This window comes from Cucumis sativus, chromosome 4 (genome assembly GCF_000004075.3).
Source record: "Cucumis sativus cultivar 9930 chromosome 4, Cucumber_9930_V3, whole genome shotgun sequence".
NCBI classification, from domain to species: Eukaryota; Viridiplantae; Streptophyta; class Magnoliopsida; order Cucurbitales; family Cucurbitaceae; genus Cucumis; species Cucumis sativus.
Genome location: NC_026658.2, coordinates 25,129,558 through 25,144,649, shown reverse-complemented (window position 1 = coordinate 25,144,649; position 15,092 = coordinate 25,129,558). Strand labels below are relative to the sequence as shown.

Genomic DNA, 15,092 nt, shown 5'->3' with positions numbered 1-15,092 from the left:
GAGGATAAAAAATGAAGATTAATGCACACAAGAAATTTTTTAAACTCAACGTTGTAAAAGATACATAGGTTACACTTTGTTAAATTATAAGAAAATAAATTCGGTCGGTAAAAAAAATCAAAGGCTTAAAAACAATATGAACAGACTGATCGATCGATTGATCAATGGTCAATTTATACTCATTTGTGATTTGTATCGATTTGAACATTTTTTTTCTTATCATTTTTAAAAATAACATTATTAAAAAGATTCACCCATCCTTCTATTTTTAAAATTTTGGTTTAAATGTAGAAAATATTTAAAATACAGAACAGTAGTAATTAATAATAACAACAACAATAGTAATTAATTTTGATAAAGACTATAATTGGGTTTAAAGTATATGTAGGGATGCAAAATTAAATACAGAGTGTACTTTATATTTAAAATCAGAGGCAGTTGAGTTGGGTATTTTTAATAAATGAAAAATGTGAAGTAAATGTGGGGAATAAAAAGACACTAAATTCTCTCATTTTGTCAGCATTTATTGCTATTTTTTTCGTTGGTACCTTTAGAATTATGAGTTTAATGCAATGTATTGAGACTTAATGTGATTGAAATCTTTATTAAATCTTTTTTTTTTCAAAAGCCATTCTATTGTTTTTATTGTTTGTAACACATTTGCTTAACATCTAAGTTAAATTTTAGGTTACAACAATATTTCTTTTGTTATAACGTAAGAAGTCGAAGGGAACATATTAGAGTTCTAAAGTGGTGAAAGATATTCAAAATAATGAAAAAGAACAAAAATGCTCTAGAAATCTAAACTTTGTTTATATTAATATTTGAATAATAAGTCGTCAAGTTTTGTTAGCATTTTAGGGAGATAGTAACAGAGATATTGATATAGTGTTCACTGTTCATTCTAATCTATGATTCTATTTTATTAGTCCAATACCGATAATAATGACTACTTTCATTGTATACTTAGTTTTCTCATTCTCTTTTTTTTTTTCTTTTCATTTGTTTCGTCCAAGTTTAAATTTATCTATAACATCGTTATTGTTTCATTTTCATCTTCAAAAATTTAAAATAAAATTTGAATGCTTAAACTGTAGTAAATAATTGTTTTTTTTTCAATATAGTTTGATATCATTTGTACGGTAAATGGATAGACTATACACACATTAACCAACACGACTATCGGATTCATCAAATTTCAAATATCATGGGTTTCGATAAAAACAACAATAAAAATAAAATTACGAGTTTTATTCTTCTTCTTAAAGTTAGAAACTAAAATATATGTTTGTAAAAGAGCGTGAATCCAATCCAAACTTAATAAGTAAATGACAATAGAGTGGTAGCATAAGTAGTAAGGGAAAAAGTTACACCAAAATTTAGCTTACCTTTTTCTAGGTCACTATAAACATTTATGGCCTTGGCAATATCTTCTTTATTCTTTTTCTTTTAAAATTCAAAATTATTAAAAAAAAACCGTTGTTATAATTAAAATATTTACAAAATATCACATTCTATCTATATTTGACAGCTATACACAACCATCTATGTCTATCTCTATCATAACAAACATAAACAAAATTTTAATAAGTCTTCAAAAGTTCTATCATTTAAAATAGGGATAGTTGCAAATTTAGCAATTAAATTCAAATTAATTAAGTATATAGCACAATTTAAAAAAATTATAAGTCTATCACTGATAGACCATGTTGCAAATATTGGTCTATCACTGATATACCATATGAAGTTTATCAGCGATACAAGTCCATCAGTGATATTTTTGTTATATTTGCAATTTTTAAAAAATGTTGCTATATCCTTAATTATTATTGCTAAAATAGTCCTCCATTGCAATTTCTATTTAAAATAGTTAAAATAATAAATATAAAAATGGAATAGAATATGCGTTAAATATAAATGAAAGTTTTCGTCCCCACTTTATTATTAAACACAATACTAAAAAGATGAATGAACAAAATTTACACTTAAAAAAGTTATCATGAGTTCATTTAAGTAATTAAAAATCAAATATTTGTTAACAATATACTTAAAAGAGATCCAATGTAGTATTGAAGTAAACTAAAGTATGAACAATTTGACTTCATTATAAAAATGACATAACAAACAACCAAATGAAAACAAATCAAGAAAAAGAATAAAACATTTACCGACGAATTTAATTTGTTACCAAATCATAATTTTTATTTATTGTAAATTATTATACTTAAATGATTACAATATTTTAAGAAAACACAGGTGCCGTTGGATTTCGCGTTATTTTGACGATTGGTCGACTCAGATGTTACCATCTCAGCTCGCTGTCCAATTGAGATTTATCAATCCTCAGACCAATAATATTTTATTTTTAAAAAAATCAATTTTAATATAACAAATGGGATATTTATTTATTTATTTATGAAAGTGATATTTAATAAATTTGTTATGATGCATAAAATATAATTTTGAATTTTGAAATAGAAAAGGTTTTACTTTTATTGGTGTATTCGATAAGGACAAAAATGGACATTTCAAAGGAAAACAAAACCAAGTTTGTAAGTCAGACGTTAATTGTTTTTTTTTTAAAAAAATTAATTTATATGACGTGGAATATAGTTTGTAAAAAATAATAGAAAAAAAGATATTGACTCTTCTTCACCTTTTTAACCATTTTTAAAAGTATGATTTCTTTTCTTCTTCATACTTGTTTTTCTATACTTTTCTAAAATCAAAATATTCTAAATATGTTTCGTTTTTTCCTATGGCTTGGAATACTCTGATGTTTTTTTTCATCGTATATAAAATTAGTTATGAGTTTGTCTTTGATTTGGTTTGTGATTATGGATTTGAAATTCTTCAATGTATTCTATCACAAGACTTTTCTCACCTAGGGTTTGTCTTTTCTTTGGTTTATGGCTGCTATTGGTTTATGGCTGCTATTGAATGTCAAATTTTCCAACATTTTCCTTTAGTTAGAGGAAGAACAAATTCATCGTTTGGGTTTCACTTTTTTCAAGTTTTGGAATATAAAAGATAAAACACGGTTATCTCTATGATTTCAGAAAGAACACAAAAAATCGTACCTTAATTTTACGTGAGAATTAGTAAATTTGTGTCAAAATAAGAGATATGAAGTCCTAACAACTTTTAGTTACATGTCAAGTTGAAATTCTTCGTATTTAGTCATGAATGAATGTAAATTTCATTCAAATGTATGTAAAACTTTACAATGATTAAATCACAAAATTATTATTAGATATAGAAAAATGAACCAAAATATTAACAAATATAATAAAAGGTATGAGTCTATCACTAATAAAACATAATAGTATCTAGTATTGACAAACAAGTAGTGATGTATCATGATCTATAAATTATGATATTTTATTTTATCAATTAAAACAAAATTAGTAGGAGTAGCTACAAAGTTTGTGATGTAACAAAAACAAATGGCTGATTATCAATAACTTCTCAGTATTATTATTTTATAAATATATGAAAAAAAAGAGAGATAATTTTGGATGAAAATGTAAAAACAAAAGAGAAGAAACAATAGTGAAACTTTTAGAAGGAGAGAGTGGAAATTCAAATAGAATTTAAATAGAGCATTGGATTCCAAAGGAAGGGTAGGATCGGACGGTGGGGATTTCAGTAAAGGAATTAATACAAACTTAGTTTAGAGGAAGATTTGTCAGATTGGCTTTTGGTCCCTAACCAATAACCCTGCCCTCTTAGCGTGCCTTTTCATGATATATATATATATACACACCTTCTAGTTTTTCAAAGTGAAGTATCAAAAATAGCCTTGAGTTAGTTTGGAAATATAGCAGAAATCGAAGGGTAGAAAAGAGAAGTTTATGGGGTGATGAAATCGAGCGGGAGGAAACCCCACTAAGTGAGCAGCGTTGTTAATTTTTTGAAATTCAAATGCGAAGCAGTCGTTGGTTATCGATGAATCTCACTTGAATTTGCTCCACTTTCCCACAAAACTAAACTCAACCCATTTCTCTTTCTCTCCCCACCACCCACAAAGTTTTTGAATTTTCCATTTCAGTTCTAACATTCCAACATTTCTCCCTCTCTTACTACCCAAAAAGCTTGGGTTTTTCTTTTTCTTTCTCTTCTTAGAATCAACCACTGCCTCTAAAGTTTTGACATTTGATACTACTCATTGCTCTGTTTACTCTCTGATTTGATGGGGGGTTCTGGGAAATGGATGAAGGTGTTTATAGGACAGAGGAAGTCTGATAAGGAAGACAAAGTGAGCTAAATTTTGGGAGGGTTTTGTTTTTGTTTTTGTTTTTGTTTTTGTTTTCGTTATTGCCCATAATCTGTTTTAAAAGGTTGGTAATGTTGATTGTTTGTTTGTGCTTTTACAGGAGAAGTTGGGTAGTACTAAAACTAAGAAATGGAAGTTATGGAGGAGTCCATCAGGGGACTTGAGCACTGCTTGGAAGGGTTATAAAGGTGGACATAAAGCAGCTTCTGAAGGCTCTGATTCTCCTAGAGCCGCTGATTCTTTTACTGCTGCTGTTGCCACTGTCCTCCGTGCTCCACCGAGGAATTTCCGGGTTGTCCGCCAAGAATGGGCTGCAATTAGGATTCAAACTGCATTTCGTGGTTTCTTGGTACATTCCTTTTCTCTTCATACTACTAAGTTTCCAAGTGTTTGATATGAAACTAGAATCAAGTTCACTTCTCAAGCTTGTTAATCTTAGTGAGAGTTTGTTTCCTTGGTTAAGATTAGTTCCTTGGCTGTTTGGTTTGTTTCTCTAACTTAGCATTAGGACACCATGTCAAGTTCTTTTAGTGATTTGGTAGTGAAAATTTTGCAGTCTAGGAGGGCTCTTAGGGCCTTGAAGGGAGTGGTGAGGCTTCAAGCTCTAGTGAGGGGTCGTTTGGTGCGGAAACAGGCAGCTGTTACACTGAGGTGCATGCAGGCTCTGGTTCGAGTCCAAGCTCGCGTCAGAGCACGTCGTGTGAGGATGTCAGTTGAGGGGCAGGCCGTACAACAATTGCTTAACGTACATCGCAGCAAGGCCGATCTCTTGAAGCAAGCTGAGGTTATCATAATACAAGGGGAATGCGCTATTATGATTTGTGTGTTCAAAGATGGCTTTGAGAATAACAATTTGGTTCATTTGCAGGAAGGTTGGTGTGATAGCAAAGGGACATTGGAAGATATCAAATCTAAGTTACAAATGAGGCAAGATGGAGCATTTAAGAGGGAGAGAGCAATTGCATACTCTCTTGTTCAAAAGGTATACATGAGAAACTTTTGATTGCATTTCCATCGTTGATTTTTCTTATGAGAAAGCATATTTCAATTGGGTTTATTCCTTGTTAATCTTTTGCTCTCCAGCAATTGAAGGCAATACCAAACTCAACTTCACGAACAAATGCTTCGATTTACGCTCTTAAGAATTACGAGTTCGACAAGAACAATTGGGGATGGAGTTGGTTGGAGAGATGGATGGCAGCGAAGCCATGGGAAACAAGGTTGATGGAACAATCTCGCACCGAATCATTTGATGTCACTCCGCCTTCAAAGAGCTGTATAGAATCTGTTGTGTCTAAACATTCCAAAGGTTCTGAACCAGGTTTGGTGAAAGTTAGGAAGAACAATGTATCAACAAGGATTTCTGCTAAACCTCCTTCAAGTGGGCAAGCTCGTTCTTGTTCTAGCCCAAGTTCTGATTTTTGGTATGATGAAAGCTCTGCTTCATCTTCAATCTGCACGTCTACAACTCCCGCATCGGGGCATGCTTTCTCAACCATTGAAAGAACAGAGAATGGCAGTTACAGTAGGCCAAGTTACATGAACCTTACAGAGTCAACAAAGGCGAAGCAGAAGACAAATAGTCATTTATCGCATCGAGTTCAAAGGCAGTCGATGGATGAGTATCAATTCCTTCAGAAGTCAGCAGCTTTCTCAAATGGGGATTCTAAGAGCAGTGCCGGCTCTGATTCATCAGTCAATCCCTTCAAGCCATTGATGATGCCAACACGGTCGGATAAGAATGGAACAAAGCTAAGGTCGTGAGCAATTTGCGGCTCGCTTTTTCAAATCAGCTTTGGGATGAAACATGTTTTGGTAATTCTAGAAGAGTTCTGCACTGCCTTGTTTCTTAATTCCTGCCATCAAAATTGTGTAACATTTTCGGTAGAGTTGTATTTGTTTCATGTCCAGTGGAGAATGCCTCGTTCTTTGTATTATAGCTTCATTAGTTTTCATCTTGTTATTTTTTCCCCACTTTGCAAATTTTGTTTAGAACTCTTGGCCAAAGCTTATCTTATCTGGATGGAATAGACGTGCAGTACAATAATGTCAAAATGATCTTATCTGTGCCTGATTCGTTTGCAAAGATGCTTGCATTTTCAATGGATGAAGTATGAGAGTCCTTTTCGACAAAAGATGATTCTGTGTATGTAACATCAAATAGTAACCAACAACAAAGATGGTTTTCTTGATGATTATGATATGCGAATCCTAAAATGATAATTTGTATATTAGGAACGTACATGAACATCTGTGGACATTGTTTTGATGACCGATACTTAGCATACAATCTGATAATGGAACTGTGGTGATTGTGACGCCCTCTATTTACGGTTGATCACTCTGAGCTTGACACCACTTTTGAAGTTGAGAATGACACCATACTCAAGTTCAAGAGGTTGTTCCATGGAGAGGGAGTGCCGAAATACAAACTTCCTATACAAATGAATCAAAGAGAGCTTCAATTCCTGAAGGGCAAATTTTTGACCAATGCATGCTCGAGGACCAATTCCAAATGGGATTAAAGCATAGGGATGCCTTCGTTTCTCCTCTTCCTCATTTGGATCAAACCTTTCTGGCTTAAATTTATCTGGTTCTGGAAAGTTCTTTGGATCCTTGGCAAGAACTCCAAGTGCTAACCAAACCCATGTCCCCTAATCTCATCACAAAGCAGTGTTTTTCAATTAGTTAGACTGATCGACTAAGTTGCTTGAAGACAAAGATGCATCAGATGGTTTTTTTCATTGAATTACCTTTGGAAGAAGATATCCACCAATCTCCACATCTTTAGATGTCTCTCTAGCTACTAGAGGGGAAACAGTGTAGAATCTCATAGACTCTTTAATCACCTGCACTCATTTGATTACGAAAACAATGAAACTCCTTCATGTGTGAGGTCTAAAAACATAAAAACGAAAACAATAGTGTATGTGACTTAACCTGATCAAGATATGGAAACTTCTGTTGAAGATCATTAGCTGTTGGTATCTGATCTGATGGACCAAAGTTGTCAATCTCTTCAAGCAACTTCTTCTCGACTTCTGGATGTCCAGCAACTAAATATACAACAGAAGACAACGTGAATGCTGTGGTAGCTGACCCAGCAAGTAGGTGTTCGTACGTGACTGCACTGATGTAGTCTGGAGTGAAGACATTCCTTGATACCGTCTCTGACTCTCTTGCTCTCAAAATGAGTGATAAGAAATCTTTTGAACCTCGATCGTTACACTTCATTCTCTTGTCCACAATCTCATTAAGCCTACCACTCAACTTCTGATTTGTCCGGTCAACTTTCCAGTCCATGGTGAATGGTATTCTCTTCAGGACTTGTCTAAATGGCTCTTGGAGTATGGGGACAAGTAGTCCCAAAATGATTGAGAAGGAACCCGATAAATCCATCTTGAGCTGCGTTGTGGAGTAGATATGTTGATTGATGAAGTCCGAAACTTCATCATTTTTACTGTCTTGGTCATTGGTGGTTTTGGTAGCATGTGGATTAGAGAGCCCAAAGTTGACACCGAAGGCTGCTGTTCCAATAACATCGGTGGTCAATTTGAGGGAGAGATTAGAGAAAGGGATATCTTCCTCGACAGAGGAATGGAGATTTTGAGTTGCAGTTTCGATGATTGATTGCATAGTAGGTATTAATCTCATTAGATGAGAGGGCTGATAGACTGAGAGGATTGTGTTTCGCATTGTCGACCATCTTGCATCCCTGTAAAATGAATTAGTCATTAGGCAGTAGATGGGATGTTTTATTCTCCTTTTTAAGAAAAAGAGAGAAAGTACCTTGTGAAGAAAAGACCTTTCTGATGAAGCGGGGAAGCTGATATTGGAGAAGGGACACTTCTGTTTGGGATGTCCTTGAATTTCTTGATACCAACTTCTTTACAAAGCTCAGGGTCTGCTATAATTATCAATGGCTGCCTACCCATGTGGAACCTGCTTGATTAAAAGTAATTGGACATTAATACAAACAAAAGCAACACTTCTTCCCTAGGCACAGGTTTCCGAGGTTTCCACTCATCACTGTATGTTTTTGTAACTTTTAACGTCGGCAAAACGAACTATAGTGCAATCCCATCAAAATCTTAGGCCACTAGCATATGATTAAAATCATTGAATATTGACATGTTGTTATTCCCTTTTCATTTCACATCAATAGATATCAAATTCCCCTTGTCTATCACACAGCCATCCATCGAGTTTGAAATTTACAGGGGATATATAGAAAATTTTGGCCTTTTACGTTCACAGTTTTACGAAAAGAAAAGGCTATTTTTTCGAGCGTGCAAGTGAACAGAATCAGATGATGCCTACACTAGCCCTCTAATTGCACAGTCAAGCTAAGGCAAGACAAGCGACGTCGTTTGAGTACCATAAAAATGAAGGAGTTTTGAGATAGGAAAGTCAGAAGATGAAAACAGAAAACTGACCTGAAGATAGGACCATATTGGGAGGCGAAGACAGAGAAAACGTCTGGGCCGTACTTAGCCAGCAAGGGAAGATGTCCGACCAGCGGAATAGCTGGTGGACCAGGCACCCTTCTCACTCCCCAGTACGGTCCATAGAAATAAACCAAACCCCCTCCTACGAGGCAAAACGTCGTGAACAATATTGTACCCACTCCCATAGGCACACTCGCTACCATTGATTGAAAAAAATTGTCCATTTTTCTCGATAACCAAGCAGTGGAAAAGGGAGAAAAAGAAAGAGAAGAAGAAGGAGAAAGGGAAAGGGAGAGAGTGCGCTGACTGTTTGAGTTAACTTTTGTTGTGGAGTTTCATTTGTGTTTAAATAAGGCAAAGGTTAGGGAAATGAAAATGGAAAGGAAGGGAGGTGGCAGTGGGAGTTACACTAAGGTTGGTACTTTTTTGTCGGTACACGAATGATTAGAGGGGTGGAAATAATGAAGCGACCATTGAAGTCCTTTTTATTCTTTCGTTATTCTGCATCGTTGAAATGTTTGGATGGTGAAGAATTCATCATATTCTGCACCCTAGTTCCTTTTTCATAATATTTAACACAAAATTCAACTAAACATTACACTAAACAAACTCAGCAGCAAAAGAAGCCCCAGTGGAAGAGTAAAACTCAATCCCATCTCAATTAGTGGCAGCTTTTTTCTTCTTCTACAACCCCTAAAAAAGGAAGGGTAGAACTGAAGACGTTATATTTTCAGAGATGATCATAAGTTTCCACGATTGTACTAATCTATTTAATAGTGTATATTATAAATTGGCATCCCAGTACGCCCAAGATGGGAAAAGAGACAGCTTATTCTTAATCATATACAGACACTTCCAGACAGCAAGTCCGTAATATTCCAATTTTAAAGGCAAAGAATTATATCCTATGTACATCGTTCATTTCATTACACATAGAAATATTCTTATACGCATGGATCTGCAAGGAAAGTGAAGATTCTCGTGAAGGCAGTTTTGTCGTAAATGGTGGGAGAAAGAGACAAAAGGCGGGTTTTTTTCCGTTTTTTATTTTTTAATTTTTTTTTTATTTTTTTATTTTTATTTTCTTTGAGCAAATTGTGAATTTGTCCCACCAGCAACAGCAATATTAAATTATAGGGAAAATTATCTTTTTCAGTTTTGACTTTTGAGTATATTTTTATTTTATCTTGGTATTTAAATCTTACCTTTTTATACTCAACTTTGTGAGTTTAGATTCAATTTCATTGGACTCCAAGATTTTATACTCGTATTCTTGAGATTTCAATCCCCACGGTCAATCATTTGAGTTTATTTTCAATTCATGAATCTAAAAGGATAGTTTTCAAAACAGTAATTAATGAATCAATGGATAGATTTTGAAATTTTGATATATTTGTATTAATTAATTAAAAAATTGTTACATGATTATTTTAAATTAATTAATTAAAAAGAAAAAGAAAACTAATGGAAAGTTAACATCAGAGACAAGTCAGCATGAGTGTACAAATACAAATGTAACTTTCAGAAATTTAGAAATCAATTAGCTCAAAACTTAGTATACTTCCAAATTTAGGCGCTAAAAGGAAGTTCTACTCCATCTAAAGGATTACTGCTGGATAGATACCTTTGGTAGCTAATCCTCTTGATAGTACGGTAGTAGCATCCAAATGTGCAAAAACTCTAGAGACAAGACTTTTCCCATGTGGATGTATGGATGGGGATGGGGATGGGGATGGGGATGGGGATGGAGATGAAAATGGGGAATGTGAGAAAGTAATGGATAATGGTATGATAGGGCCAGGGCATGTAAAGAAGAATATAAAAATAAGAGAGTGATTGAATCAAAATGATGGATTTTTAGTTTCAAAAGATGGAATGGGAAAGCTTTGTCACAGTCTTGACCTGCACCCCACTTAGTCATTTAGATAAAACCAGGGTGGTCTTGGGCCAGCAATAATACTTTCATCACTTGATGGGATTGGTAATTGCCTAATTGGGACACTTTTCTTATAAGCAATTAAAAAAAACAATATGGGAAATGTACTTATAATGTCTCAAATGCTAAATGGAAGTAGGAGGTACTGCAAAAAGTACTAAAAATGTTCCACATATATACTGCTAAAGCTTTAGAAAACAGTGGTTTCTAAGTAAATTGTAATACATTTGTGGCCACATATGAACTATGCTCATGGCATACACAAAAAAGTAACGAGAAATCAAAAAATAAAAAGAAGTTAACTAACACATCCCACGCCAGGCCATCAATTCATTAAAAGAACAGGGTAGGACATGACCCAAATTTTAAAAGCTTAAGAACTCAAATGGTTAAATTGTTTTTCTTTCCCCATTTGTGACAAATTAATTAAACTATTTTTCTCTAGATTTTAGTTATGTTTCTATGGAACTATAGTTTTAGAGAACTATAATTTTAGAGATTTAAAGAAACAAATAACATCAGCTTTTCTGTTCCCTCGGAGTGTTTCCTTTAAAAAAGTGTTAGTTGTCTCTTTTAGCAACTGTACACACAAATATGTAAAGCACAATAGTAGAAGCAGTACAGACCCAATCAAGGAAAGAAAAGTTACTTGGTTGGCGCCTACTCATGGATTTCAATACACAAGTTGATTTTCCTACAAAATCCAGAAAAAAACAAATCAGAATTTTAAAATGTTGAAAAATCAACCATACATTCAACCATTTATGTAAAGCCGTCATTCATAGACGTCATTTCCACTCCCACTCCACTAACCAACGTAAGCGCAACCATCTTCAACAACAATCATAAATGGCACATGATGCCAAACTCCCAACAATCAAGATAACCTTCAACCAAACCCTACAGTAAAAAAAAACATTAGAGAAAGAGCTACAGATTCAAATCACACAAGTCGGATTCCAAAAATTCCAAACTATAACTTCTCTAATCTTGAATAACTATGTAGGGTAAATTCATCAAATCATTGATCAAAATGAACCAAATTCCTTTCCGCAAATACGAAATCAAAGCACTAATTTGATATTGTTATGAAGCTGGAGAAATTACCGTGGTCTTAACGTAGCAAGTAACGGCATCAAGGCACCTCCAGCCGTACATTGCAGTCACCATTAATAATGTTCCTCTTTCCGTAGCGGAAAATGGGCAAATATGAAAATCGGTTAGTAAAGTATTACATAAGCAAGACTTTCGAACATTGCTCGGCTTCAAATGGATACAAAAGATAGAACACTGACCGGCGGCTGATCGGAAAATTGTAGCCCCGTCCTGGAAAGCGTGAAATATTCATCCGGGCCCGTTAGTTCGTAACAACTGTAAATGGGCCTGGGCCTAGGCCTCAATTTACTTCGGGCAGATTTCATTCAAACGAATTGATGCCCAAATTACCCGATCGATTGGGTAAAACCCAACGGGACACCAATCATGGCTATAAACAGTTGAAAACACTAACCATTACAAACTAGATGCTCAAAGATCCTCCCACAAGTTGGTGTTCAAATACCCATAGATTAAGCTTCAATTTTCTTAATGCAAACTTCGTTAAAAGAAAAAGAAATTATACCACAAGGTTTTATATCTACTTGGTCTCTAAACTTGAAGATTCGAACTCAATTTAGAAATGATAAATTTTTAAATCCAGTTGACAAAAATCTTATACTAAATTACTATTGAAAAAAATGAAGATTTGAACCTTCTTGTGTTGCCGTCTTTGCATTTGTATTGTGGGGAAGGGATCACTTGCAACATTGTGTTACAGGTTAGTTTTCACAAAAAAGGTCGTAGTAAAATATTGGGAAGAACATGAACTACTTAATTGACGCGGAACTATCATGCTCTATATAATAGTTGTATGCACATAAGGTTAGGAAAATAACTCGCAAATCAAACTACTGAGTATTGAGTTGGGGCACACAACAAAGCCATATAAGAAGCTTATTGAGAACATGCTATAGAGAATGTGATAAATTAAAGTTGGCATCAAGGGGAGGGGGAGGGGGGTTCAGGCAATCAGCCCAATTTCTTTTGTCCTCTCCTTTTAACATCTTCTAAAACATAGTTGCAAGGCAAATGCGGTTGAAAGGTCGAGCAACCCGATTGATTCACCCTTTCTTCTTTGGCATCTATCAAAGTCAGATAGGGTAAGTTGGCTTTAGCCTCCAAGGCTGAGGCAAACCAATTGGACCGAACAACTCAATTGTTTTTAATTTGTCTTGTATTCGTTTGGGATGAGAACACCGCCCTTAACTTCAACCATAACATAAACTAAACTTATGATTTTCACATTGCAGTTTGATTAAAGAAGCTAATAGAGTTAATAAGGAAGTGTTAATTAATTGTGTAAAGTAAATCGTATTACGCAATGAACAACATGTTAATCATTCAACACACAAATAATTAACAATGGGGAAGGGTTTTAGTGGAGGAATTAGAAAAGAAAAACTAGAGGAATTCAAAATAAACGGTGGGTAATGTAATTGAATTAAGAGAGAGTTTTGTTGGTTAGTGATTAATAATTTACACTTGTAAGCATAAAAATTAAAAATAAATAACAAGAAAAGTGGAGGGGAAAGTGAGTGCAAAAATGTGACAGAAGAAACCCAAAAATATGTCCCCACTTGTGTTTATAAAAATCCAAATGCAATAATCTGAAACTTACTTTATATATTATTAATAAAATAAAAACACACACACATACACACAGAGACAAAATACCTTAAACCCATCACATGCATTTCAATAACCTTTCCGAATATGAAGAGTCCCTTCTCCTTCCCTTTCTTGTCGCTTCCTCCTCCCACCCCAATTCCATTCCCTATTTTCTTCAATTCTTCTTTATCATTCATTAATATCTTAATCTTATATCCTGAATTGATATGAAAAAAGAGAGAAGAATTTATGGACCCGTAATGGAAAAGCAAGCAATTTCTGAGGAGTAAATAATAATAAACTAAGTACACAAATTTCCATGTCTATTACTTGTGTGAATACGACAAATCTCCATCCCAATAAAAATTATAATCGTTTACGTAAAGTCACGACTTTACACCACAGTTTAATCTAAAACAAAAGAAAGTTTTATGTGTTCGCGACACTCCCACGTTACAGTGTTAAAGATTAACGACACGTGTACGATGAGATGGTGAGAGAGATTGGAGCTCCGGTGGTATGGGGAGATAGCTACCGGCTACGTGGGTGAGGAGGAGGGAAAGCCGACAGAGATTTCAGAGAATGCGTAAGCGGGAACAAACGGTGACCTGTGACTGTCATGTCAGTAAGCGTCACCCATGTGTCATGATAAATCAGTCAACGAATTTAAACACTTTGTTTATAAAATTTGTGGTGTATAAATTGTATATAATATATGTGTGTGTGTGTGTATTGTGTATATCGGGCCATGTCCAACGGCGCCGACAGATTTTGAAGGAGAGAGATAAAATGAGATGAAAGCAACCACTCATGAACACTCCTCCGTCTCCCTTCACACGCATTTTCCCATTATTTTGTAGCTGATGGGCCGGATCATTTTACCCGACCCGGATTAATTGTGTGACGTGTGTGTCTCCCCACGTGGGGGTTGTGTATTGTATTTCTCATAACTTTACTATCAAATTATCCCAATATTCTATCATTTCCCATGCTTTTCAATAACCACAAATAATCTTATGTCAAAGTCCACTCTAGGTCGCACTTGTCTATGGAGTTGAGGTCAAGACCAATGGTCTGAAAACAAGATCTTGCCTATGGTCAATGATATAACCAAGTATTTAAAAGAGTAAATCAATGAGTGATCCGTTACAAGCTCATCAAAATGACGGCGATAATTTTGTTATTACTTTTTCAACCTCAATTAGGTTTTAGTTTTACAAAGTGTAAATATAGCTCTTCATCTAATTAAGTGAAATCAACTAGGACTTTCTATTTTTTCTCAATCCTTCTTCAAACAAATTTTTAACAATTAAAGTGTGTGTTGAGTTAATTATTGTGTTACAAATGGTGTAGCTCACTCAAAAGTGTAGACTAGATTTACATATGGACACAAATGGAATTGATGGAACTATTTAGAATGATAATAATGATTGATTTTTTGTTGTTTTAAAGGGAGAGGAGACAAATATGTATGATAGAGGTAGGGGAATCCTATAAAGTAATACTACGTGGTACTTGGTCGGCATTAGTATTCTCTTGAGGGACAACTTGTAAATAGCAAAATTAAAACACTTTCCACTTCTCTCTCTTTACAATATCATAAGATCATCTTCCACTCTCCCACAAATTAAAGTACTTCACTTTCTAACCCATTCTAAATTCCCACTTGCACTCAACTTGCCTTCGACAAAACAAAAATATCTCTTTACTCTACTCCTCAAATCAC

The 15,092-nt window shown here is 34.4% G+C and overlaps 2 protein-coding genes and 1 long non-coding RNA gene across 3 annotated transcripts; 1 reads left to right on the top strand and 2 right to left on the bottom strand.

The window, feature by feature from the left end:
* Window positions 1–3,805: 3,805 nt before the first annotated feature.
* On the top strand, window positions 3,806–6,334 carry LOC101210019 (protein IQ-DOMAIN 1). The gene is made up of 5 exons (XM_004141275.3): window positions 3,806–4,258; window positions 4,377–4,625; window positions 4,833–5,060; window positions 5,145–5,258; window positions 5,360–6,334. The coding sequence occupies exons 1-5, from the start codon at window positions 4,193–4,195 to the stop codon at window positions 6,038–6,040; spliced, it is 1,338 nt and encodes a 445-aa protein (XP_004141323.1). The 5' UTR covers window positions 3,806–4,192; the 3' UTR covers window positions 6,041–6,334.
* A 106-nt stretch (window positions 6,335–6,440) lies between these two features.
* LOC101209772 (cytochrome P450 711A1) lies at window positions 6,441–9,523 on the bottom strand. The gene is made up of 5 exons (XM_004141274.3): window positions 8,713–9,523; window positions 8,066–8,218; window positions 7,217–7,991; window positions 7,030–7,125; window positions 6,441–6,930 (listed from the first exon to the last, which is right to left on the bottom strand). Exons 1-5 carry the CDS (start codon window positions 8,946–8,948, stop codon window positions 6,601–6,603), a joined length of 1,590 nt encoding a protein of 529 aa, XP_004141322.2. The 5' UTR covers window positions 8,949–9,523; the 3' UTR covers window positions 6,441–6,600.
* Window positions 9,524–11,166: 1,643 nt separating this feature from the next.
* On the bottom strand, window positions 11,167–13,528 carry LOC116403499. Its single transcript, XR_004216276.1, has 3 exons — window positions 11,768–13,528; window positions 11,474–11,560; window positions 11,167–11,354 (listed from the first exon to the last, which is right to left on the bottom strand). It is a non-coding gene; the product is annotated as an uncharacterized LOC116403499 (long non-coding RNA).
* Between the last annotated feature and the right edge of the window lie 1,564 nt (window positions 13,529–15,092).

Bases quoted from the DNA above. Each gene is read 5' to 3' on its own strand.
- LOC101210019 (XM_004141275.3), top strand. From the start codon at position 4,193: ATGGGGGGTTCTGGGAAATGGATGAAGGTGTTTATAGGACAGAGGAAG. The intron at 4,259-4,376 runs GTGAGCTAAATT...GTGCTTTTACAG, and splicing joins AGTCTGATAAGGAAGACAAA to GAGAAGTTGGGTAGTACTAA. The intron at 5,061-5,144 runs GTTATCATAATA...GTTCATTTGCAG, and splicing joins ATCTCTTGAAGCAAGCTGAG to GAAGGTTGGTGTGATAGCAA.
- LOC101209772 (XM_004141274.3), bottom strand. From the start codon at position 8,948: ATGGACAATTTTTTTCAATCAATGGTAGCGAGTGTGCCTATGGGAGTG. The intron at 7,126-7,216 runs GTTAAGTCACAT...AAATGAGTGCAG, and splicing joins AGTTTCCATATCTTGATCAG to GTGATTAAAGAGTCTATGAG. The intron at 6,931-7,029 runs GTAATTCAATGA...TGATGAGATTAG, and splicing joins GTGGATATCTTCTTCCAAAG to GGGACATGGGTTTGGTTAGC.